The sequence below is a fragment of the Lissotriton helveticus genome, chromosome 6, assembly GCF_964261635.1.
Source record: "Lissotriton helveticus chromosome 6, aLisHel1.1, whole genome shotgun sequence".
In the NCBI taxonomy this organism is placed as follows: domain Eukaryota; kingdom Metazoa; phylum Chordata; class Amphibia; order Caudata; family Salamandridae; genus Lissotriton; species Lissotriton helveticus.
In genome coordinates, this window is record NC_136067.1 from 1,103,126,989 (window position 1) to 1,103,153,986 (window position 26,998).

The 26,998-nt window shown below is 46.4% G+C and overlaps 1 protein-coding gene across 1 annotated transcript in view; it reads left to right on the top strand.

Moving 5' to 3' along the window:
* Positions 1-26,998, top strand: part of LOC144761652 (two pore calcium channel protein 1-like) — a 603,295-nt gene that overhangs the window by 331,279 nt on the left and 245,018 nt on the right. Inside the window, exons 9-10 of the mRNA XM_078646942.1 lie at positions 24,379-24,580; positions 24,714-24,858. Of these exons, the coding sequence (XP_078503068.1) occupies positions 24,379-24,580; positions 24,714-24,858 (347 nt within the window). The remainder of the gene's footprint in view (positions 1-24,378; positions 24,581-24,713; positions 24,859-26,998) is intronic.

The following is a 26,998-nucleotide window of genomic DNA, read 5'->3' on the forward strand; positions in this document are numbered from 1 at the left end:
TCAAGTAACTACATATAAAATAATGTGCAGCTGAAATGAAAAATAAATACAAGTTAAGTTTATCAGTGAGAAATGCACTATAGTACATTATGAAACCTCTAATTTATTTTTTAATGTTTTTTTAAATCTTTTTATTATTTTGAAACAGAAACAAAACATAAGAAGGACCCATACAAATACCAAGCGTCTCACATTCCATGGCAAAATGAGAGTCAACAATAATGCAACAATGGTCAAAACTTGCAGTACCCATTTAACTCCAATGCTGTAATATCAGGCCCGTTAACCAACACAGTGCCACACCTAAGTTTAGGTTCTCAGTTCCAAGCAATACCCCATTCACGTTCCTCCTCACTACCTGCCAACTCCCACCCCCCATCCCCACTGCTGGCGCTGTTGGGCACATAAGAAATGTAATCAAGGTACCACTCTCGTGTGTAATGAACTTATGGGTCATCTATCCTTTACAGAATTAGCTAATATAACCTCCTATGTTTCAGGAATCTCCCACTGCCCCGATCTCCACCCTTCCGGAGGGAGCTTCTCGTATCTGCTCCGCCCCCACCAAGGACACAGAATCCGAATCAGTCTCTGCGTCCAGCATCCGGAGGTCCGTTACCAGTGCCTCCCACGCCCTCGCCGTTTCCAGCGCCTTATCACTATGGGACCTATGAGCCTGCTGCATCCGGATTGTACTCTCACTCCCCGCCCACAGAAGAAACACTGCCTTCCATCTAGCATAGTTAGGGCCATCCGCCGCCTTCCAGTGTGACGTTATTTCTCGTTTGGCCAGAATGAGGCCTAAGTCCATAAACTTACTAGTGATCTTAGTCTTACCAGTATGTGGGAACCAGTGTAACAGACACGCACCCTTATCCATATCAATCTGCCGCTCAGTTACCCTACAGAGCGATCCAGTCACCTCCTCCCAGTATGCTCCCAGTTTAGGACAGTCCCATAACATATGATTTAAGTCTGCTCCCGCAGCACGACAACGGGGGCACATTGCGGTATCAATTTGGAAGTATTGGTTCATTTTAGCAGGTGTGAGATACGCCCTATGCAACACAAAGAATTGAATCAATTGGTACCTAGCATTCCTGGTACCCTTCCATGCCACTTTAAGTATCTGCGACCAGGCCGCTTCCGGGATAGCCCTGCCTAAATCCACTGCCCAGTGCTCCCGTAACCTTTGTAATGGGTTAATTCCGTCTCCTAGCATTCGTTTATAAAGACAGGTAATCGCCTTATACGTACCCCAGTATTTTTGTAGGGCAGCACTCAAGGCGCGTGCATCAGGAAGTGACCGCGCAGATGGCCAAAAGACTCCTGCAATGCACTATACGGCAACAGTGCACCGTCCGCGTACAGGTCACCCACCATCTGCAGACCCAACTCCTCACACTCCGCCAGGCCCGACCAATCGCCACCGTGCGGCAGCGCCGTGCACATGCCCAATGGTATCTCGGGTGCATAAGGCCGTCGCACCCCAATTCTATTGTGGAACCGCTTCCAACAATATTGTAAGGTGCCCTCCGCCATAGACAAGTCCACCATCCTCAGCCTCTGCTGCAATATCACGAACGATAGTACATGTCTCGGTATCTCTGGTATGGTCCCCCTTTCCGGCCCTCTAAACTCCAACACCACCGCCTGAGTAAGAACTTGGAACTGCGCAGCCAGATAGTACAATTCAAAATCTGGAGTGGCAAGGCCTCCCTCATCTCGTGGTCTCATCAGCGTTTCCAGCGATACTCTACGCCGGCCCGCACCCCAGATGAAGCTGCCCACTGCCGAGCGGAGTCCTCGGAAGAACGCCACCGATATACGTATTGGCAAGGTCCCAAAAAAATATAGAAGCCGGGGAAGCGCCACCATCTTCAGGAGCGCAACTCGACCCATCACCGATAACGGCAGAGACCCCCAGAACCGCATGCTACTCCTCAGTCCCCTCATGGCTCTCCCAATATTACCCTCCAGTAGGTCCTCCTGTGTATGATACACCTGCGTACCCAAATAAGGGAGACATCTGGGCTCCCACGCAAGATCAGGCGGCAGCCGCGGCGGGTCGCGTGCACCCATCACCGGGAAAACACAGGTCTTCGTCCAGTTGACCTGCAGGCCCGAGACATCCCCGAAAGCGTCCAGGAGAGCGCGCGCCCCATCTAAGGCCTCCCCTGCGTCTTCCAAGAACATGAGAAGGTCGTCCGCGTAGAGCACGATATGGTGTGTGCGACCTCTGAGTTGCAGGCCCTGGTATGCACCCCCCAGTCGCACCCGCGCCGCCAACGGCTCTATCGCAAGCGCAAACAGCAGCGGGGAGAGCGGGCAGCCCTGTCTAGTGCCCCGCCCCACCGGATAGGAGGGGGAAACCGTCCTCCCCACACGAACTCTAGCAGTTGCCTTTGAGTACAGGATTTTAGCCCAGCGGACATATCCGGCCCCAAGCCCAAACTCCGCCATAACCGAGAACAGATAGGGCCATTCCAGGCTGTCGAACGCCTTAGCAATGTCAACCGAGAGCACTACCGCCTGCTCCTGTCCCCTGCACCCCTCATCCAGGATTCCTATCAGCCGACGTACATTACTGGCAGTATTACGCGTCGGGATAAAGCCAGCCTGGTCCACATGCACCACCCGCGTCATTAAGGGAAGGAGCCTAGTAGCAAGCACACGGCTCAATATTTTATAGTCTGTAGTGAGCATAGACAAAGGCCTATACGCAGCCGGGTCAGTCGGCGGTTTCCCAGGCTTGAGAAGCGGTATAATGATGGCCTCCCTAGTAGATTCCGGCAATACCCCGTTTTCTGAGCCTCCTGGTACATTACCAACAGTCTGGGGGCCAGCAGGTCAACATATGCCGAATAGAATTCGATAGGCAACCCGTCGCTCCCAGGTGTTTTATTGCGCGCTAAATGCCTAATGGCACAGCGAATCTCGGCTAAAGTAATATCCTGCCCATGGGCCTCCGCCTCATCCTCCTCTATTGTAGGCATGTCCAGGCCCTCCAAGAATGCTTGAGCTTCCGCCTCACCAGTCAGCAACTGGCTGGTATAGAGATCCGCATAAAAGGAGTAAAACGACTCATTAATACGATGATGCTCATGCTCCAGCCGTCCAGAGGGGGAGGCCAACGTCAGAATAGGAATGCACCTAGGGGCAGGATCCGCAAGCCAAGCCAACAAAGTGCCCACCTTGTCCCGCTCCACATGTGCTCGAGCCGTGAATGCCTTGTAATCAAAGCACCGTAGCCGCTCCACCCCCGCCGCCACCACCTCCTTCCGAGACAGTACGTCGTCACGCGTCCCAGTGCCGTCTGAATGAGCCCGCTCAGCATCGCGCAGGGCCAGTACAGCGGTCTCAACCTCCCGCAGGAGCAGCCTCTTGACGCCCACCCACTTGGCGATACAGATTCCGCGGTCACCACCTTAAAAGCATCTCACTCTAGGGCCACCAACGTAGCTGTGCCCGCATTGTCTGCAAAGTAATGCTCTACCCCTTCGCTCAGCTCCGCTCGGAAAACAGGATCTTCCAACATCTCGGGGCGCAACCTCCAGCAAGGGATTCTGGGGCGTTCTGCCATCCAACAAAAACTCACCAAAAGTGGATTATGGTCAGACATGGTACGTGTCAAATATTCACTGTTAACCGCCAAGGGTGCTAGGCCAGAGCTACAGAACACGACATCCAGCCGAACATGGAGGTCATGCAAGGCCGAGTAATAGGAATAGTCCCTGTCTGCCGGATGCTGCACCCGCCAGATGTCAACAAGTCCCCAGTTGTCCTGCCAGTGGGCACGAACCCCCGCCAATTTATTGATCGGGGCCGTGGGCAACGGAGGGTGGGTCCTATCCAAGATCACATCAGCAACGGAGTTAAAGTCTCCCCCCATCAATACCGGCACTGTGAAGTAATCGGCGAAGACAGAAGACAATGTCCCCAGGAAGGATGCCTGCTCAACTTTAGGAGCGTAGACACTGCAGAGGGTTACCTCCCGGCCATACAGTCGGCCCCATACCGCAACGTATCACCCCCCGGATCCACCATCTGATTTATCAGTTGAAATGGGACCCCCGCCCTAATCCAGATCAGAGCCCCCCGCGCATAGGCCGAGTAAGTGGTATAGTAAAGCTGCCTGCGCCACCTACGCTGCAAAGCCTGCCCTTCAGGTCTAGTAAGGTGCGTTTCCTGTAGGAAAGCCATCTGCACTCCCCTACGGACAGGATAGGAATGTACCTTATATCTACGCTGCATAGAGTTCAGACCCCGAACATTCCAGGTTATACATTTCACGTCAGGAGACGATCCCATAGTAGTAATGCAAAAACCCGCTCTAAGCGGCCCTCCACCCCCAGCCACCAAGCAGTGTCACCAATATACCAGACCACAACACTTGAGAATATCGTTTCATCAAGAAGGCACATCAGCAGGCAAATTTCCACACACAAACCAAATCCAACCCCAAACAGTCCCTCCCCACCCACTGTGTTCCCCACCCTCCCAAGAACAGGTACGAACATAGTGAATCCCATCCAAACCACCCCAACTGCACACCCATGCAAAATTAAGGCAAACAAAACAACACCATCCGGTGGGGGTTGGATAGGGCCTAGGACGCGGTCGGTAGCAAAACTAAACACACCGTCTAAAACTGCTCCCCGAATCCCCCGAGCTCTCTCGCCCCCCAGGTTCCCCCAGACCCCCTTGTAAGACCCCGCAACCACTTCTATCCCACTCCCTCACCGGCATCCCCATTCCGAGGCATCACTACCGTCCGCAGACAAACCAAGCAACCACTGCAGTACAGCATGCAATAGCCAGACCCCCCTCCCCCCAATTAGTCCAGCAGCTACTCATCCAGCAGTCCATCCGCTGTCCCAGGGGTGGCCGGCGGTAGTCTCAGCCCTCGAGGATTCCCCCTTCGACTGGCCCTTGTCATTGTCATGATCAGATGCTTCCGGTGTGGTCTTCAGCAGTTCACCAGAAATTGCCACCACCGCATCCAGGGCCCCCCTGCGTTCCATGGCCGTCTGCGATATTGATGGTTTTCGCGGTCCTCGCCTACGGCGCCGCAGACGCTGCGACCGGCGAGGTCGAGAGTCATCGGCCAGCTCCCGCGCCTCCGCTTCCTGGCCATCTTTTCCTGCTCTATAAGACTCCAACCACTCCCAGGCCTCCTCCGGCGTATCGTGAAAGTGGGTCCTACCGTCCAGTACTATGCGTAGTTTGGCTGGGAAAAAGAGGGAATATTGGATCCCCTCCGCACGCAGTTCCTTCTTCACTGCTTGGAAAGACATGCGGCGCCTCTGAGTGTCAAATGAGTAGTCCGGAAAGAGGGTGACATTGCTGTTATACACCTGAAAGGGGCCATCACTGCGGGCCTTCCGTAGCAACAGGTCACGATCCCGGAAGTGCAACAGCCGCGTCACCACCGGACGTGGCGGGCGGCCCTGTAACGACGGTTTAGTCGGGACGCTGTGCGCCCGCTCCAGTGTATAAAAGTTCAAAAGGCCCTCAGGGGCCACAACAGTCCGGAGGCAATCCTCTAGGTAGGCCACTATGTCTGACCCCTCAATTTTCTCTGGCAGGACCACCACGCGGATGTTATTGCGTCTGTTCCTGCCTTCCGCATCCTCAGCACGTCGTTCCAGTACTGTGATGCGATCCAGTACTCCCACCAGAGATGCAGTAAGCGCTTTCTGCGCTGGGCCAAGTTCCTGAACTGCAGTTTCAGTTTGCTTTACGCGGTCAGCAAGTTTCGAGTGGTCTGCTCGCAATATACCCAGTCCAGTTGCAACCTGCGCTATGTCCTGCTGGAGAGCAGCACGAGTGTCCGTGATGGCCGCTAATATTTTATCTTGCTGCAGTTGGATGCCCGTGGCCGGCGGTAGTTCCTGTTCAGCCTGTTTCCCCTGGGACAGGGACTCGGCGTCCGACGGCGGCGGGTCCTATTCCCTCGCCCCCGAGGCTTGCCCATGGCCGCAACCGGCAACGCACTCCAATCCTACACCGCAATGCTCCAATGCCCTCCTTGCAGTCCTGCGGAGCAGCTCCTTCCGAGTCTCGCAGGCAGCCTGCCCAACCCGTCGGGCAAAGCGTCACTTGGCTATGGGTTATCCACTCGGGGACACATCCGTGTTGTCCACCCCACAGCTCCCCCACCACGAGGCACTCACTCAGTGATCCAGCGCAGGTCTACATTCAGGGTCTCCACAGAGCAGAGGAGGGTGGCCCGCCAACACCCCGGGACTGCGCGTATTCAAGTGAGGCCCTGCATTGCCCACCAGGGACGCCACCGACTCCTCCACCTTCGTGTCTCCCTGCGGCAGTGCTTCAGCCCGCTCACTGCTCCACGGGGCAGTCCGATAACACCCATGTTCCTCCTCCTATCGTGCCCACAATTCTCGCACTCAGCTCCCAAGGCGCACGGGGCAAGGGGGTGGGGTCAACAGCGCCCCAGGGGTCCACCACCAGCCGTAACACACAGCCGGACTCTCGTTTCATCAGCGCCGGGTGGGGCCCCCCACCAGATCCCGCGTTTGTCATGGTGTCCACAGAATGTCCCCCCCCGCCCACACAGCCGCCTCAAGCGTGTGCTGCCCGGGTATGGCAGAGGCCACCAGCAGTGAGTTCCAAGTGTGCCCTAGCGACCTCCCCGGGGCCCAGCAGCTCACCCCAGCATCAGGCCCATGCCTCCGGAGGCCAAATGGTCAGGTCCCAGCCAGTGGGCTATACTTCATGCAGGTTCCGCCGCTCACCTTACTCCCCAGAACACCGCCAGCTCATGGGCCTCCTCCGCAGCACCAGCAGCCTCCGCTGGGTTCTTCGCCGCAATGGGGGGGCCCTGGTCGCGGCCAGCACAGGAGGGCTTCGTTCTATGCCCCGGTCATCACCCGACCCATCTCGCGCCAGAGGCACCTCAGGTGTGCGCGACAGGAGCGGCTAGGCTCCCGGTCACAAAGCCGTGGCACAACATAGGGCCTAAGTCACCCCTCGAGGGCCAGATCATCAGCTCTAAGCACTGTATGCACCTCAAGGCCGGGGCGCTCTCCTCCCCCCGGCCGGGAGCCGCTCCCAACGCCAGCGCCACCGCCAGCTTAGCACCAGTGTGCAGGGGGTCCCCCACGCTCTTCCGCCGGTCGCGTCCCCAGCTGCGGCCGCACACCTCCTCACAATACCGCCACGGCCGGGCTAGGCGAATGCGAAACTCGGGGCCGGCACCATCTTAGGGACTCTGGCTCCCGGTGCAGCAGCTTCCTCCATCGGCCAGCGTGACCCTTCTCAGCGCCCCCACGGCAAAACTCGGCGCCCCTTCCACTTCAGGTCGCCCCCCCGCTTCAGGAGCTCCGGGTAGGGGGATCGGGAGGCGTCGGTAAAAGGAGAAATACGGGGGATCGGGCGCGGAGCTCAGTGCTCACGCAGCCTGTCCCATCTGCTCCTAAGCCACGCCCCTCATTATGAAACTTCTAGTTGTTAATCCACTGCAGAGCTCTGTGTGTGTGATCAACGAACCACAGAACTGAATCTTTGTTGGCGCAATGGAGAATAGTGATTTCTGTGTTTTTTAGTGCTACAAGGTTTCAGCATGTGACAGAAAGCACTGTGACAATGTAGGTCATTATTTAAATTTGCATTACATACAGAATGTCAGGCTGCTACAAAATGCACAACATTTTTTAAGATAAAAAGGTTCTTCCATAAGATAGATTTTAGTAATACCAGGGCTCTACTAGTGTATTAGCTACTTGCCCACCTTCCGTTTTATAGCACAGGAGACTCCCTGCCTTACACTTCAGCTGAAGCATTTAAACTATCGGAATTAACGATCCCGGGATGGTTGTCTTTGCACAAAAAGTAGGGGAGCTGTTTTAAATAAATTCAAAAGGAATGGGCACGTGGTTCCCTTTAATCCAGCGCACTTCGACTTGTGGTTACAGGGGAGAGGATGTGGTGATACTACAGCCAGAGTTGCTGACTTAGGAACTGGAGAGCCAGTAATGTTGAATGCCTCCAGAGAGCTGAGAATACGTTTTTGAAACGTTTGCTGAGCGTTCCAAAAAGTACTGCTGCCACTATTTGTCACAGCAAACTTAGTGTGATTCCCCTGTCTCTTCGTATACATTTAGCTTCTTTGTTATTGTGGCGTAATATCTGGGTAAAGGAAGAAGCGGTTTTGAATCGTGCTGTTATAACAGACGGTTCAAAATTGGAGTTGGTGAGTAAAATTCCATGGATCTCTTACGTTAAAACCCAATTGTAGTCTTTGGGACTGATGAATTGTTTAGACAACCCCGTAAATATTGTCAAAACATAAAGGGAAAAGCTGAAAAGAGAATTTTTAGCTTACTCCTATTTGTCGAAAGGTACACGGGAGATGGAAAAAAAAAAAAGCATTGTTGACCACTCACTTATAGTCTGTTCTCCAGGTATTGAGCTCTACCTTTCCTTTTATCTTAGTAATGCTAAATTGTACTATCTTATTAGGTTCAGGTTTGGAATCTCTCACTTTTTGGTCTCATATCCACGAAATGTATATTCTGACACTAAATTGTATTTATGCCCCGTGATTCAGAATCTCCTCAGAGCACGTTGCATTTTATGTTTTTTTGTAAATTTTATATTAAACAAAGACGTGCTTTTCTAAAACCAATTTTAAAATTCCTATCTCCAGCTTTTAAAAGACAAATTTATTTGCCTAACGGTTTATAAATATATTTCTTCCGCAGTTCGGCTTCGTAATATTGTTGGAAAATGACTTTTTTAATGTATTTATTTTTCCCACAGTGATTAATGATGAAATTTGATCTTGAAAAATGTTGCTGATATGTATTATGCTTGTAGATGCTCCTTTTTCTATGGAACTCTAATTTGATATTCGTAAATTATAAATTTTTATTGTGTTCTATTAAGAAATGTGTTATCTTTGTAATGCATTCTTTTATGGCTGGTTGCAGCTGAATAAAGATTTCTGAATAACTAACTGACTGACTGACTGACTGAACTGGAGAGCCAGTTTCAGATACCGGCTTTGGCTCAACATCCTGTGTTTCTGGACAATCTACTAAATGTCCCCATAGCTAAAAAGAATAAATATGCAACTGAACTAGTAAAGTGTTACTGGTGTTTATGTAAAGTAATAAACCCGACATTGACACACTGCTCTCAGACTTCCCTTCACCCGAAAATGTTATAGGGGCTTTTACAAATTTAAACGTCACTATGTCAGATAAATTAACCAACCCAGCAAAAAAGCTCCTGAGAACCCAAGATGGTTTAATAAGAACTGCTCTGAAGCCCACAGGATCATATAGTCTGCCTTAAAAGAGACCCTGAGGAACAAAGAGGAAATAACAAAAGCCAGTAAAGATTATAAGAGAGCTATCGGGGAATGGAAACCGTTTATGAAGGGCAAGACCTGGGAAAACTTAGAAATTGCCTGAAGCCCAAACGACTCGCATGCATTTTGGTAGGTGGTAAACTCATTCCCCTGTGACTGGTGACAATTTGACTAAGATAGAAACTGTAGTGCCAGCTGAAGCTTGGGTCAGTCATTTCTCTGATATTTTTTCACCAAAGCTAGGATTATTAAAGGGCCAATCTGAACCAAAAATCGCCTATGAAGGGAGATCTGCCAAGGCTTTAAGTGACTCAATATAGGTGGAGAATGTTAAGTTGGAAATAGAGAATATTCCCCCAGAGAGAGCCCCAGGTCCCTATAGGATTCCCATTGATTTATATAAGTATTTATCAGACTTCTGGGCCTGCTGATAACAAATGTCCTTAAGGCAGCAATAGTGGGCCCTGTAGTCAAGACATGGCATGAAGCCATCATACTTCCAATTTTTTTAAATGGGGACAAATCCCAGCCTCACTGTTACCACACAATTTCTTTGCTAGATAGCTCAGTCAAGATCTTGGGCAGGGTAATCTTGGCCAAACTGGAACTATGGGCGCTCAAACACCAAGCACTTTCCATATACCAGTTCAGGTTCCGGCCCGGGTTGAGTACAGTGGAAAAAACATTGTCCAAAAGTACACGAAAGCTGAAATGGGCAGTATTCATTTAGCATTTATGGACCTAACCTGTGCATTTGAACCACTGCAAGTTAAGGTCCATAGTGTCGCAAATGGGGATTGATGTAGCAAATATCACCTTGTTAAGCAGGCTCCACGAACGCGCCTCAGTACGCTACAGAAGCGGAGGATATTTAACCAAAGAATTCCCCTCTGATATGGGGGTAAGGCAGGGGTGTGTTATGGCCCCTTTTCTCTTTTTATCATATATAAATGGATCAACTTTGTGTGGTGAGGAAGGATATTCCAAGACTAAATATGTGTCAAATCCCCCTATTATTTATTATTCGGTGATGATGCTGTCCTGATAGCCAGGACAGCAAATGCCTACAAACACTGCTTGACTCTTTTAATGCTTTTATTAATGATTTGTGGCTAAAAGTTAATGGTACGAAATCTTTGATAATGACATGTGGTCCAAACAATTCTAAAACAAAACATTTTTTACTGGGATGAAGAAATAAAAAAAGTTCCCTATTTCACATATCTAGGGGTATCATTTGACGCTGATTTTAATTGGAAACATGTTTTAAACATTAGAATGATGCAATACCAAAAATCCAATGAAGCTATTTTTAGATTCCCCAAAAGACTGGGTCACAAACCGGCTAAAGAGATTTTATGTATCTATAATAACAAGAGCCTCTCAGTGGTAACCTTTGGGGCTGGGGTCTGGGGACATGTAAATTGTAAATAATTACAAATAATGGAAAATGTGTTTTAAGGAGACTTTTATTAGTCCCCCAGAGCTTCCTTGTCGCTATTTGCCATGATGAAGTAGGAATGAGTTACCTGAAAGATAACATTGCATTACAACCGCTGTTGCTTTGGTTAAAGATTTGGAAAAACCCTGAGGCTACTCTTTGTAGGACAATATTGGCTGATTGTATGGGGCTGGACAAGAGCCTAGCTATACCTTGGTTAAGATATGTCAAAATGAATCTCAATAAAATGGGTGTCACAGATCCTGACACCCTAAAGAATGTTTCACCCGCCTCTATTAAATATCTCTTCTACCAAAGTCATCCGTGGATAAATATTATTTATTCCGGCTACAAAGAGATCCCGCACTTTATTTACAAATTGACCTAAATGAAAGGCGGAAATGTTTACTGACTAGGTTTCATTTAAAAATAATTTATTACCTAGTCGCTTTCCCTACTCGAGGCACATGGTTTGCATTACTTCCAGTATGCCCTTGTGATAGTCGTTCATGCCAAAGCACTATGCACTTACTTTTATTTTGTAGTTTTTTACCCTCCAAAGGAAGCAATTTACGCACCCACTCTTACTTGCTGTTGGGATCAAAAACCACAAACAGGCAATGGAATATTTACTCTCATTAGAAACAACTGAAATTATATACTGTCTTTTAGACAATCTTTTTACCGCTTTTAAGATCCGTAGCAAATATTAACTACTGTTTATAAATGTATAATTTCTGTGTATGTGGACCTGTTAGTTTTTTAAAAGTTTTAAATTGTACACATTGAGGAAAATGATTATTTATCGTACAGTTATGTCCCATCATACACCCTCTTCCGTCATGTCCCCGAACCCATCATGCCAAAACACGAGCACACGAGAACACGAGCACGAACCGACCACGCGCTGATCATGCGCCTCATGTAGTCACACACGCGCTCTCCTTCCCCAAAAAGTCAAACGCTTATCCTTATGGTCAAAGCGATTCCGAGAACCAACTGCCTCACTCAAACCGTACATTACTGTGGTTAAGCCGATGCCGAGAACAAGACCCCCCCCCATCTGTAACCATTTCCCTATAATTGGGCCAATTCCGAGAAATGGGCCCCACTCTGTTAAACCACGATAACCAATTCCAAGAAGAAGAGCCCCCGAATGCTGAAACCCCACAAACAGACATCCTGTCACGACCACCTCTCCCCTATCTAAGGAACCAGCCTAGTGTTATTTCTCCACACCTTCGCCTCTCTTGTGCTTCCTCATTCTAAATCATGACGCAGCCTTATCTCCTCTACCATGTCTTCACTCTTTCATGACGCTGCCTCCTTTTATGGTCAGGACTTCTGTTTTATGTTAACGTATGATCCGGGCATTCATTGAAGGGAAGCTCCTTCCTCTTTTCCTGCTATAAATACTGTGTGTTCAGATAATAAGGTTAGAGATTCTTCCGATCCTCCTCAGGTGACGGAGCTCTCCCTTAACTCGAGTTACTGAATAAAGACCCTGAATTCGAACCACCACGGATTCTGCTCTTCATACTTTGAACTTATTGATATTGTCTAGAAATTCCGATCAAGGTAAATTACTAAAATATTTACCACAGCAAATTGGCGCCCGAACAGGAACTTCCCTTTCTCCCCACACGCCGGTGATGCGGACCTAGACCGGTCTCTTCAAGACATCGACGGACTTCTACGTGCACACTGCAGGGTGTTCCTGCATGAACTCCTTCGTGTCGAAGAGGGGCCGAGCCACGGCCTAGCCATCCATACGAGGCGGTGAGGACGACAGCGGAAGTTCCGACCCAGAGCCCGAAACCTGTGAAGATTGCCGAGTCCGAGGTCGTCTGAAACCCGACCAGTCCCTGTCCACAAGCGCTGCATAATCAAGTGTCCAGATATTCAAGGTCTTCAAGTTCTCTGCACCTCGGTGAGTACTGCTGGGGGTGTATAAAGACGGGTTCTGAATTTTCAGAGCACGGTAAAGACGGGTTCCGAATTATTCGGAGCACGGTAAAGACGGGTTCTAGGTTTCTAGAAAACGGTATGTTTGTATTCTGATACTCAGAATATATCGAGTTTTTTCAAGTGTAAAGTTTTATCTGTATCTGATACAATGCCTTTGTTCTCTAAGCTGTGTAAACTGGGTACCCGGAAGGGGTTACTGGAACAGTCTGTACCAATCCCCCCGAAGGATACTCCTGGTTATTTTATGTACACAAAGTATGGGATTGGTGCCATCTTGTATTTGGATCTTTGGGAAGGTTATACTAAAGATTTAGACATCGCGATCAGATGGCCAAAGAGTGGCACATGGGATTTGAATTGTATCATGGCGGTTGAGAAAAGATGTTGGGAAAAGAAAGCGAGACCCTCGATGTTAGAGAGTGTTGATATATGGCGAAAAGAAGCACATCGAAGGGAACAGAAAGAACAAGGGAAAGTTGAGAAAGCAAAAAGAATGTCGGAAGAAAGTAAGATGAAAAAGTTACAGGATCAGGATGATGATATTTGTTCTGAACAAAAGAAAAGGGAGATCTCAGCCTCAGTAACGGGTATATATCCTGTCCTCTCACCAAAAACAGGGTCCGAGATTAACTCAGATTCTAGTACCCCTACGGCACCTCCACGCCCTAAGGTTCCTTCTGTACCCGACGATTTTATTACTACTTACTTGATGGAGCCTCCTCCTGCTTATATGAATCAGGTAGCAGCCAGACGAGTAGTTACTCAGACGGAACCCATCCCTGACACTTCGGGTGGTGTTCTACCTCTGTTAGAATGTGATTATGATCCAACCCCAGGGGAAGGTTCACAAGCAGATATTTCCCTTCGCTTACGAGAAGCTCTAGAAGGTATACGAGAGGTACCGAATATCACAAATTGCCTAAACAAAATTTATGAAGCGCTTCGAACAGGAGACAATTTAGAAACACTACAGGAGGCTATAAAAAATAGACCCATAGCACATAGAAAATGCCTCTCACGATTCATGATCACTTGTTTTATTAGAATGATAGCTAGTGCAGGAAAAAGAGTTCCTGATGATTTACTACAACTAGACCAAGCAGTAGTCGCAGGAAATTACAATAAAATAAAAGAAATAGATCTTTTTATTCCACTCTTCATAAGCAAGGTTTCCGATTCCCATCGAAAAGATGCCCCTACCCAGGAAACTGAGAATGAGAGTACGAGCGAGGATAGAGACGAAGGAACTGCTTTTCAGGGTGCAGTACGTTCCCGTATCCCTCGTTCTCAGAATAACGGACAATTCAAACTTAGAACTAAGAAATTGTCAGCCCCCACAGATAGGTTGTTCCAACGAACGCAAGAAGCTCTAGATGATTGGATGGACGACGAGCCTCCACTCACCACACAAGAAAAAGAACTCGCTAGATCAAGCACCCATTGGGTATCTCAATACTCCATATATGGCTCTGATATAGTTGCTCAAATGTTTTTATCAATCCCTCTAACCTCTCAAAGGCTAGCTAGCATCTATATGGTTCAACACCTCATTACAATGTACGAAGATACTGGTTGCCCACCAAAAAGATTACATCCTCTCTTACGAGACTGTTTAGAAGGGAGGTGGGTGGCTAGGGGACAAGAATTCCTTAATATCTTCCTTGAACTACGACAGCGATATATCCAATGTTTTACAGACAGTTATGATACAAATCCCCATCCCTATGACCAAGGACAGTTCCCCCTCCGAGAAGTACACCCCGTTGCAGATTCTGATGGAAAGTTGCAACAAACATTTGTGTACACTCCTTTGACAAAACTAGAAATACTCGAGATGAAGAAAATGGTCCCTTCCCACGAAAAAGACCCTTCGGGTTTCTATAGGGAACTCAAGGACATTCTTCAAATGGGTTCCTTTACTTATAAAGACCTCAATATTCTCCTTAAAGTCCTGTTACCCCAAGGAACGTAGGACAAGCTAAAAGGAAAAGATTGGGAGATTGAAGGGAAAAAGGTAACATGGGCAGACTTAGAAAAAGAAGATGCCACTCGTAATCCCGGACAAGGTTTGGGACCTCTAGTTCAGGAACTCCCTCGCTGTCTCCCTAAAATACTGTCCCAGTTGCTGACCACTAAGAAAGAAGATTGGGATGCTATCTCTGCATGTAAACAGAAACCAGATGAGGATATAGGGGACTATTATTCTAGGTTAGAGAAATGCTTCCTCATCAACAGCGGCCTCTCCTCCGGTGGAGATGCCTATAGTCGATTATTTGTTTCCAAACTCGTAAAAAATGCCCTGCCCACGATCAAAAATAGAGTACTGAAGGTAGAAAGTACTTGGCAAGCAAGCTCCCCCTCACAAGCACTTCAGATGCTCCAATATCACCAAAATAGAATTAGGGACGAACAAGAACAAGAAAAGAAGAGAACAAAAGATACTAAAATGAAGGTATTAGTAGCACAAACTAATATGATCCAACAGACCCCTAAACAACCCCAAGTATCGCAAGAAAAAGTTACTTGTAATTACTGTAAAAAGCCAGGACATTTCGTGCGTGACTGTCCAGTATTACAACATAATATTGCCACTGGGAAGACACAACCTCGTAACTATCCCCCTCGTCCTTCTGCTCCTCCAACTGATGCTAAACTTACCACCCAACTCTATAAGTACCCAGTATCATCCTATCCTGAATTCCCCACGATCTCATGAAACAGCTGGGAGGAACACGATAATCGTCCACTAATACCGGTCCCGGTTGACCAAGAGGGTCCCTATGTACATGCTAAACTCCTAGGTAAGGAAGCAAAATTTCTGATCGACACCGGGGCTAGTAGGACGACAGTGCAGCACAACGAAGTTCCCAAGGTACCCCTCTCTAGCTCAAATAGTATTTCCTTGGGTTTTTCTGGTACACCTGTCATCAACAAAGTTTCTGAACCAATTTCTCTTAAAGTTGGTCCTCTTACAACTTCCACCGATTTAGTACTTACAAAGTCCTGTCCCGAAAATCTCCTTGGCATCCAGACACTAAAAGAACTAGGTGCTATAATATGTTGTTCCCCAGAAGGAGTCCGACTATTCCTCCGAGATTTTAAAGGTCATTTCACCACACGAGAACTAGATGTCAGACTAAGAGACATTCCTGTTACACTATGGGCTACTGATCCAACAGATGTAGGATTCATGGATATTACACCTCACTTAGTGACACTGAAAGAAGGCGTTGTCCTACCTCGTATCCGTCAATACAAATTACCTCCAGATGCAGAACAAGCCCTTATTCATATTATCGATGATTTGATAACAAAAAGAGTAGTCAGAGAAGTACCTTCCAACACATGTAACTCGCCAGTCCTGCCAGTCAGAAAGAAAACTGATGATGGTGCGCCACCAGTCTACAGACTCGTGGTGGACTTATGTGAACTCAATAAATGCGTAGTACCACAATACCCTGTGGTCTCGGATATCAGTACTCTGTTAACAGCCATAGATCCTGAGGCTACACATTTCACTGTAATAGACCTGAAGAATGCTTTCTTCAGTGTACCCATCCACCAAGACAGTCAGTACCTATTCGGATTCTCCCTACGAGGTCGTAGCTTCTGTTTCACAAGAGCTCCCCAAGGATATACAGAAAGTCCCAGTATCTACAGTCAGGCACTTAAAAGACAGCTAGATGACATTGTTCTGCCCGCCAACACGACATTGTTACAATATGTCGATGACTTGCTGGTCACAGCACGCTCCGAACCAGAATGTGAACAAGCTTCACGAATTGTCCTAATGTTCCTTGCACAACATGGCCACAAGGTGTCACCCTCGAAATTACAATTGTGTTTACAGCAGGTGGCCTACCTAGGACACCTGCTGTCAAAGGAGGGTAGGGTACTCACACCTGAAAGAATTCAACTCATTTTTAACATTCCTGTCCCCAAGACACAGAAAGAAGTCCGTGCTTTTATTGGTCTCACGTCTTACTGTAGACAGTGGATTCCCCAGTTTGCATACTTGGCCAAACCCCTGATACACCTAACAAGCACAACCTCTTCCCCATTGCCATGGACACCTGAGCACACCTTTGCTTTTGACACCCTCAAATAGGCATTATGCTCTACACCTGTCCTAGCTACACCTAATTATGCCAAACCTTTTGTCCTCTTTGTCACAGAACGGGAAGGTACAGCCTTGTCAGTACTCACACAAACACAAGCTAACAAACACCGTCCCTGTGCTTATTTTTCTAGCACTTTTGACCCTGTTGCATAAGGTTTGCCGGCCTGCCTAAAATCTGTTGCAGCTACAGCTCTGGCAATACGACAAAGTGATTCCATAGTACTAGGACACTCCCTTGAAGTACAAGTTCCACATGCAGTAGAATTGCTTTTGAATAGGACACAGACACAACACCTAACCATAGCTCGCCTCACAGGTTACGAAGTCACTCTGTTCCAACCCCATATTATCATCAAAAGGTGCAATATCCTCAACCCAGCTACGCTACTGCCTACTGTTCCAGTTGACAACCAGGTTCATGACTGCTTAGAGGTGGTCAAACTAGTCACAAAACCCCGGTCTGATCTTACAGATGTCCCTCTAAGTACACCAGAACACACACTGTTTTTAGACGGTTCTTGTATGCGTCTCCAATCAGGCGAACTCTCAGCAGCCTATGCTGTCACTACAGAGAACACCGTCCTTCTAGCAGCCAGAATACCCGTACATTCTGCACAAGCAGCAGAACTAATAGCTCTCACCCAAGCATGTGGATGGTCCAAAGGAAAGCGAGTCAACATCTACACCGACTCACAATATGCATTCGGGGTAGTTCATAATTTCGGCATCCTTTGGAAAGAGAGAGGTTTCCTGACCTCTCATGGAACCAAGATCCAACATGGAGACCTTGTCCTCCAGCTACTAGAGTCAATACACAAACCCACAGAAATAGCCACAATAAAATGTAAAGCACACACCAAAGTTGTAGACTCTATCACCAGAGGTAATGCTCTGGCTGACGCCACAGCTAAACATACTGCTCAGACAGAAACACTAAACACCGAAACCATTAGTACTATCTGTCCAGTTATCGATCCGACCAAGGATGTAGTAGACATCCAAAATCAAGCCACAGAAACCGAAAAGAGAAAATGGGAAGAGGAGGGAGGTTCACACACAGATCAAGGTTGGGTAACACAGGACAAGTCCAAATGGTTTCTCCCTGACCTAATGGTTCCCATAATGATAGAAACTGCTCATGGTCCCGCACATCTAGGAGAGAAAGGAATGTTAGACAGTCTGAATCTGATATGGCACAACAAGCATCTGCGTGCAGCAGCCAAACAAAAAGTACGAACCTGTATGATTTGCTGTCAGTTCAATCCAGGGAAAAGTGTATCTGTTGAACAAGGAGGGTTCCATCCTCCAGATCACCCCTTCGAAGTCCTACAAATGGACTACATACAGATGGAGAGATGTCGGGGATATAAGTATGTCCTCGTAGTAGTCTGTACCTTAACTCGATGGACTGAAGCATACCCCGTCCCAGACTATGGTGCCCAGATGACTGCCAAGCAATTGGTGAGGGAATGCTTCCCTCGCTACGGGTTGCCAAGAGTCATTTACTCTGACAACGGACAACCATTCTCCTCTAAATTGATGGAAGCTGTCTCCTTACTGCTAGGATACACCTGGAAGTTTCACTGTGTTAGGCATCCCCAAGCAGCAGGCCTAGTCGAACGACACAACCAGACATTAAAAACAAAATTAGCAAAAATATGCGCTGACAAACAAATAGATTGGGTTACAGCTCTTCCGGTTGCCCTCTTCTATATGAGAATGGTGGCACATTCCCGGACGGGTCTGTCCCCCAATGAAATTACATTTGGGAGGCCTCCGAATATCTGGGGTGTCCCATCTCCTAAAAAGCTAATTGACATTGATGCAAATGTACTGACAGATTACTTGGCTTCTTTGATGTCTGCACTACGCTCTTGCCGTTCACAGGTGGCTGCAGCCTTCCCAGACAAGACCACGCCCGATGAGCACCCCCTTCAGCCTGGTCAATGGGTGCTCGTCAGAAATTTTGATCGAACCAGCCCTCTGGAGAAAAGGTGGATGTCCCCCAAACTGGTGCTGCTGACGACGAGGACCGCCATCAAGGTCGAGGGACGGAAAGGGTGGTTACACGTGTCGCATTGCAAACCCTTCTACGGACCAACTCCAGACACTGTTGCTGATCCTGAGACCAGATACACTGAAAAAACAGACTTTAAAGACACTGAAACAACAGACTTTATTTCACCCCTCCCAGAACTTTTACCCCAAGAAGAGTACAAATCGCGGCTGCGATCCTACCCCAAACAGACTTGAGACATTTGCATCTGAATCCGGCCTGCCAGTGGCTATTTAAGCCGAAGACGGACGCTTGGTGAAGCGGTTGCTGGGAAGAGTCCGGTTACTGGTGCATTTTTCCTCTCAAAGATTAAGCAGCCGAAATTATGAAGATAAAGACTCATTGTGCGAAACTGTTACATGACAAAGTCCCCCTTTTCCTTTCTATCATGATTCTTATTTTCTGCATCATGGCTTGTCTAGGTTGGTTCCTTCATCTAGCTTTCCCACCGTCTTCCCCCGCGCCCTTGAACAATACTGCTATGCATTCACACGTAGATCTTCCTCCGCATCTCATGAACAGAAGAAAAAAGTTCTTCAATAACACATTCATCTCCACACTCCACCAACATCAATTGGTGATTAACAAAACAAATTGTTGGGTCTGTGGTTTAATGCCACATTCTGTGCACGGAGGAATGCCTTTTATTCCTCTCCCTTTTGGCTATGCTGGATCTACCTATGCACTCTCTGATATTTTCCGCCTCTGTTAGGAACATTCCTGAGACCCCGATCAAAAACGCTAGTACCTGGAATGAGATAAAAACAAAAACAGTAAGAGCCGTCGCAAGGATGGTAACTTTCACAGCAACATGGGGACGAGCAGACATTAGTGAAAACACCAGTTACTCCCTCTTTAATGACACCACCTCCTTTAGGGAGACATTTTCAGTCCAGAAAAGACAGACAGACCAGGGAGGATGGGCCGTGCCCCACCAGGGCCTATTCTGCATAAGAGGAAAGGGCAAGGGTCAGAAAATGGGAGATAGTGAATGTAACAAGACCTACACCCTACCTGATCCAAATTTCCCAACGATGGCCACTGCCCCCAACACCTACTTTATCTGTGGATCTCACGCGCGCACTTGGTTACCTCAAGGCTGGTCTGGAAAATGCTACATTGCATTTCTCCTTCCCCCTACCTACACCGCCCCAGCAGATTATCATCTCAGTGACCCCCGACCGTAATTAATAGACGGCGAAGGGGGGCCATAGATGCTGAAGATACAGCAGGCCAAGAGGCTGGCGATTTCTTTAAAGGAGTCATCCCATTCTGGGGGCCTATGATCAACAGCCGCCACATAAGACAACTGACTCGTGTAGTCCAGGGAGCCATAAACGAAACAGCCGGTGCATTAAGTAACATCACCGCTGAGATGGCTGCCGACAGACTCATGACGTTACAAAACCGTATGGTCCTAGACATCATATTGGCTGACCGTGGTGGTGTATGTGAACTGATCGGGTCCAGCTGCTGTATATTTATCCCAGATAATGCACCCTCGGTGTATGCCGCTATTTCCCGCCTTCATATACTTTCCAGAAAACTAGATGCAGACACTGGTGCCTGGTCCCTGACGGGTTGGCTCTGGAGCCTCCTGTCCTCATGGGGATGGAAGGTGCTTACAGTCCTAGGTCTTGCTCTAGCTATTCTCTTCACCTGCTGCCTCTGTATCCAGTGCGGTCCAGCACTCTGTAGTTTCTGTATCACTACCTGCGTTCCCAAAACCCAGACCAGAAAGAAAGAAAGAGAAAGAATCATGTTACAGGAACAAGTAAACGACCTAATGAGTATAGAGGTGGACTAGAAAAAGCAAAGAATTTTAAAAGGGTATATTATGGGACAAGGAGGGAATGAGGAAAATGATTATTTATCGTACAGTTATGTCCCATCAAACACCCTCTTCCGTCATGTCCCCGAACCCATCATGCCAAAACACGAGCACACGAGAACACGAGCACGAACCGACCACGCGCTGATCATGCGCCTCATGTAGTCACACACGTGCTCTCCTTCCCCAAAAAGTCAAACGCTTATCCTTATGGTCAAAGCGATTCCGAGAACCAACTGCCTCACTCAAACCGTACATTACTGTGGTTAAGCCAATGCCGAGAACAAGACCCCCCCCCCATCTGTAACCATTTCCCTATAATCGGGCCAATTCCGAGAAATGGGCCCCACTCTGTTAAACCACGATAACCAATTCCAAGAAGAAGAGCCCCCGAATGCTGAAACCCGACAAACAGACATCCTGTCACGACCACCTCTCCCCTATCTAAGGAACCAGCCTAGTGTTATTTCTCCACACCTTCGCCTCTCTTGTGCTTCCTCATTCTAAATCATGACGCAGCCTTATCTCCTCTACCATGTCTTCACTCTTTCATGACGCTGCCTCCTTTTATGGTCATGACTTCTGTTTTATGTTAACGTATGATCCGGGCATTCATTGAAGGGAAGCTCCTGCCTCTTTTCCTGCTATAAATACTGTGTGTTCAGATAATAAGGTTAGAGATTCTTCCGATCCTCCTCAGGTGACGGAGCTCTCCCTTAACTCGAGTTACTGAATAAAGACCCTGAATTCGAACCACCACGGACTCTGCTCTTCATACTTTGAACTTATTGATATTGTCTAGAAATTCCGATCAAGGTAAATTACTAAAATATTTACCACAACATGTATGTGCATCCTTTTATGGCTCTTTCAAGAGTTGAATGAAGTATTTTCTGATCTGATCTACTGGTGTTCATGTAAAGCGTCAACACATAGAGGAATAGGGAGAAAAGAAACACGACACAGACGCGAGAGTGGCAAAACTAATATGTTTTGAAAACTGCCCTCACTCACACACAGATGTGTGTGACATGCTTCTTCATCGGGTCTGCTTACAAAACACCCTGGCATAGCCACACTCAGGACGGAGCATAGGGAAGGGGAAAAAAAAACAGACACATACATAAGACAACACAAATGTGACAGAAATGTGATAACACAGTGAATATCACCCTGTGACTGGGTATCGTGATAGAACAGAGTGCAGCATAGAAAGTGCGTTAAAACTGGCTCATGGATACCCTCAAAACCTTTTATTTACAGGTTCCACAACCAGGATTAAAATGGTGAAGGATGGGCAGTGTTTGAAGAGAATATTACGTTTTCAAAACACCCCTCCTTAAACTGCTTGTGCCAACATGTTTCGACCAACTTGCTTTTCAAAAATTAAGCTGGTCACCCCAGTCTTCTTCAGGACGTCTCTCTATCCCAGCCCTAACATCCACCTCACCTCAATCTGGCATATAGATGGAGTAAACAGAATCTAAAATCGATCAAACACGTGTGGAGGAAAGTCCCGCCATCACGGGAAACAGATACGAGTTTATCAATGTATAAAACTCGAACGGGTGCCCGGCAGGGAGGATTCCAAAGAACACAACTGTTCCGATGGAATTCCATGCTAGTTCGTGCCTGCTTCTGGAACACCGTGCAGCCATTGTAGCCTCTGAATGAATTTAGAATTCCAACAATGTGAACCTGACGTTTCAGGACACATTTTGGGGTAAACAAATATTAATGTGAAGTCTGTTTCCCCAGCTCTCTGGCTGAAGTCCTCAAATCGCAATTTAGACATTTGGCGGAGTGACAGATAAAGTTGCATTTGTGGATATCGAAGCCTCAGCCTTTCCAAGTCCATTTCATTTCCCTAATTATCTTCCCATACATCCAGAACTGTTTTGTGTGAATGTCATTACCCTGTACAAGATAGGGGAGCAGTCTGAGTAGTCCAGTTTCATATAATCCTCCTATAGCTCCCGCTCCCTCTTCGATTTATGGAGGTGCTTGTCCTAGGTCAATTTAAACTAGGTAGACCATCGATCAGGACACTGGGAGTGTAGGCTACTTTTAAACACATTTTCCTTAAGCTCCCACTCCAACAATATCTAGCTGATCTCATAAATCAGGGTAGCTTTCATATTTTGCTCTTTGCATTAACAAATGATCCAGCAAGTTCACCGTTGCAAAGGCTCGCATTCACCGTTTCAGTATCCTGTGATGATCGGCCATAATTCATCCAGCCAAGACTGCGCCTGCTCCCCAGAAGGGCACCAAGAAAGCACTATTAATGCTGCCCTGGAATGATGGGAAGAAGCACAAGAGGAGTAGGAAGGAGAGCTATGCCACATACATTTACAAAGTGATTAAGCAAATGCACCCAGACACCGGAATCTCCTCAAGACCAAGGACATCATGAACCCACTGAAGCTCTACTGTAATATAGTAAAGCTCACCATCTGGAACTTCCAACCCTTGCTTCCAGTGGAGGGAGTCGGAGTGTACGTAGGGCTATTCAATGCTTATTGGGGCTCCAGAATGAATCAAGCAGAATAAAGTCCTTAAACAGTGAAATGGACAGAAGCAGAGGCAAGTGGGCAAAATAGTTTAGCAAATGAAACCTTGACTTTGCCAATGCTATTCTTACCTTAACCAATAAGAGCAAAGACTCCTAGAATCCAACACAACTTCTGACAGATGCATATGCCTTCTTAATATTACCAGTTACGTATCAGCACCAGTAAGTAACTTTGTATCTTACATCCAAAAACACAGATGTGAAAATCTAAAACAGGCACACACTTCATACTTAACCTGTTCCCTGCATCATCAAATTCTGAAAATACTCCAGTCTGTTTGTACACAGAACCCAGGACTTTGAGCTTACTTCGGCCACATAGAATTTGAATCAATGCAACATGGAAAGAGAAAACAAACCCTTTCCTCTCCTTTTCTTGATTAGATAAGACAATTGTGATAAATCTTTCGTCAAATCGGGAGCCAACATAGAGATCATGACCCCCGCTGAGAGGCACATTACTTCATTTGAGCCTTATGTCCGGCACTACGAACTTCACTTTTCAATTATTCTTAGTCTATAATACTGTGATTCTTCTTTGAGAATGAAACAATGATCCTTTGTAAAAGTTGTGCATTGAACAATCTTATGCGGAAAATGTATATTTTTTATAAATTTCTTTATAGGATTGTGTCCTGGGGTTTTGTGAGTATCCTTCTCCTCGCTATTGTTCGCATAAAATATATCTTGTTAAACTAAAAGTTTATGTTCATTGAATGGAAACTGTATATCTCAGGCTGATACATGGTAGTGAGCTTTGGTAGAATTCACCATAAAGTAGCATGTTTAACATTTAGATTTCTAAAAAATAATAAAGTGTTTAAGAATATTCTTGTTACTGTGTGGAAATATTTATGTTACTCTTGAAGGATTCAGAGAAAGGGATCATAATGGAAAAATATTACTAGAAGACAAATTAAAATACTCTGTTGTCCAGAAATGTAAATTGCTTCCTGTTCCGGAGTACACAGATTAATGCTAAACTTTGTAGCCTGGTGGGAAAGAAGAAATAAACCATGCATAACCTCATATTTTGCACCTTGTTTCTAGAATGAAATTCGCAAAATGGCTTACATGAAGCATCGCAAGATGGTGGATGCCTTCAACATTCTAAAGGTCAAAGAGGGCCAAGAGTTTGTAATTAAGCATGCGCAGTGGAACCGGCTGGTGAAATTAGTTGCTCCAGATATCAGCAATTCTCACAGAGAGCTTCTGTTGAGGGTCTCTGATGATGAGCAGAAGGGTTACATCGGTGAGTGACGTTAACACATTGAGACAGTTATGTTGTTCACTCTGCTATGGATCGGGTTATGGGTAATGTTGACTAGATGTTTCAGTTGATGGCATCTCGCTGTGTTTGTTAAAATATTGTTTTTTCAATGCAGGCATGAAATCTTTTGTACGGCTTGCTGATCTCCTTAATATAAAAGTTATAACCATGAAATCGCGAATGCATCCCTTGGAACGCTGGATGCCTTATTTATACAAGTCTCGAATCAGTCTGCTAATACGGCGCATGGTAAAGCACAAGTAAGTGGAATTGGGATTTACATTGAATCAAATGATTAATTTCAATGTATTGTTTCATGATATTCCATAAACTCTTGCTGTTACACCACATACAGCTACCCCCCCATCAAATATACTGCAGTGCCATCAACAGCCTTTTATCCACGTTTTTGGAATGATACGCCAAAACATGATACTCCATTCCCACCCCTTCGCACTACAATAAAAAAACATAGCATTAGCACAAAAAAATTAATATTTGTTACCACGGCTTTTAACATATGTCTTTACTTTCCTTAATGTTTGTCTTATTTTATTTGGAAACTGTAATTTTTTCAGTGCTGTATTGAAAATGTGTCTGGCCGAAGGCATTCTCAGTTTATCTTCTACCTACACTTAGATAGCTTGATTTAAAATGATATGTGTGTCCCTGACTTGAACACAGTCCCACATACCGCTGGATAAAGGTGTACATTTCAGTTTTTGTAATCACAAAATGTGAATTTACGCTCATACATGAATTTGCTCACACATGATACTTCATCTGTATGGTGTGATGAACTATATAGACAAGGAGTGAGTTGGGAGCATTTCAGGACAGGGAGGTCTGCTTCAGTGGGACAACAGCCACAGCCTGGGCATTTATGGGCATTCAGAAAGGTTCTTGCCCTGAATACTGTCGGAGATTTAATCCAGTCAGGGCAGAGTAAATCTTAAACAAGAGAATGAATCGGGATGAAAAGGACAAAATTGATGAGGTGTTTCCATGGAATATCTTTCTGACGGCGGACATTATCTTTCTGACGGCGAACAAAAGTTATTTAATACAAGTGCACTTGGGGGCACAGTTAAACATATGCTAATGTACTCTTACCACATGTATTGTTTTGAACATATTTGGGTTGGTGGAATTTGGGAATTTCCAGAACTTCTCCTGGGGGTCCTTGGCAGTCACACCTTCCCAGGATTGCTTTGTGAATTTAAAAACATGTGATATATACTCTAGGTTTAGTCATAATGTTACATGAGAACATTTCAGGTTTTTTTCTGTTTTTGAAGACTCAGTACAGAATATCTAGAGGAAACACTGTGTGCAATATTATCCTTCGAAATGTTGGCAGAAAGTGCTGGAAAATGTGTACTGTTACAAACAAAGAAAACAAACTAAAGAGAATTTAAAAAACACTTTATGAAATGTTACAACCCATTTACCGCATGCAGATGTAATGTAGTGAAATCAGTTTTTATGATGCATTGAGTAGGAACAGTCACGGGTCTCTCCCACTCTGCTGTTTATGAGAAACTGAGTGACCTTTAACAGTGCACTCCCTCCCCCATTTCCCTCCAGATTTAGATGTTGGTAAGCAGTTTGATTATAAAATATTAATTTGCCCTTTTGAGACTTTTATGGTGTCCCAGAGAGCATCTCTAGTCGTTGCTACCACTTGCATCCCATGAGGCGTTGGGCACCATCTCCCTGCATGAGGAAGGTCCCACCCTCGGATACCACCAACAGTCCACCGCAAATACTTAATAAAGTCCTGGTGCCCACTCTTACAGAGGATCAATCAACCATCCCTTAAGATGGTAGCAGCACTATCTTCTCACCATAAGTTTCCCGCAGACATCTTTGTCTCCTCAGTGCTAAGTCTCTGATGCTCGGGTGTCAGGGAGGTGCTAGCAGCACAGGTTACTTGCACTTTGGTTTGGAGCTTCATTTGTCTTCTCCCAGCCTGTCATAGTTCTTGATTGTAACAATCACTTTCACAATAGTATTTAATTGCTGCTCGCCCATTAAACTGAAAACCTGTGAATATTTCTACTGAAGTCAATTCATGTCCCTTCTAGTTAAGCAAATACATTTTTAGAAACAGTACTTGTGTTTAAGTCTTCAGGTTTGGATACCTGATGGGAAAATTATGTGGCTGCTCTCATCTGAAAGAAATCTTAACTTCTTGAAAAGAGGAGAGATCACTCAGAAAATATTTTTTATCTTTTGCAACATTTCCTCGCTAATCAATCAAATCAGGATTTATTAAGCGCGGTAAGTACCCAATAGGGTATACAGGAGCTTCCAGGCATATCCAGGGAAACACCCGCTGTGGTTTCTTCATGAGTGCGGAGGAGCAATATTGGTGATTTTTTTTTAAAGAAATTACTT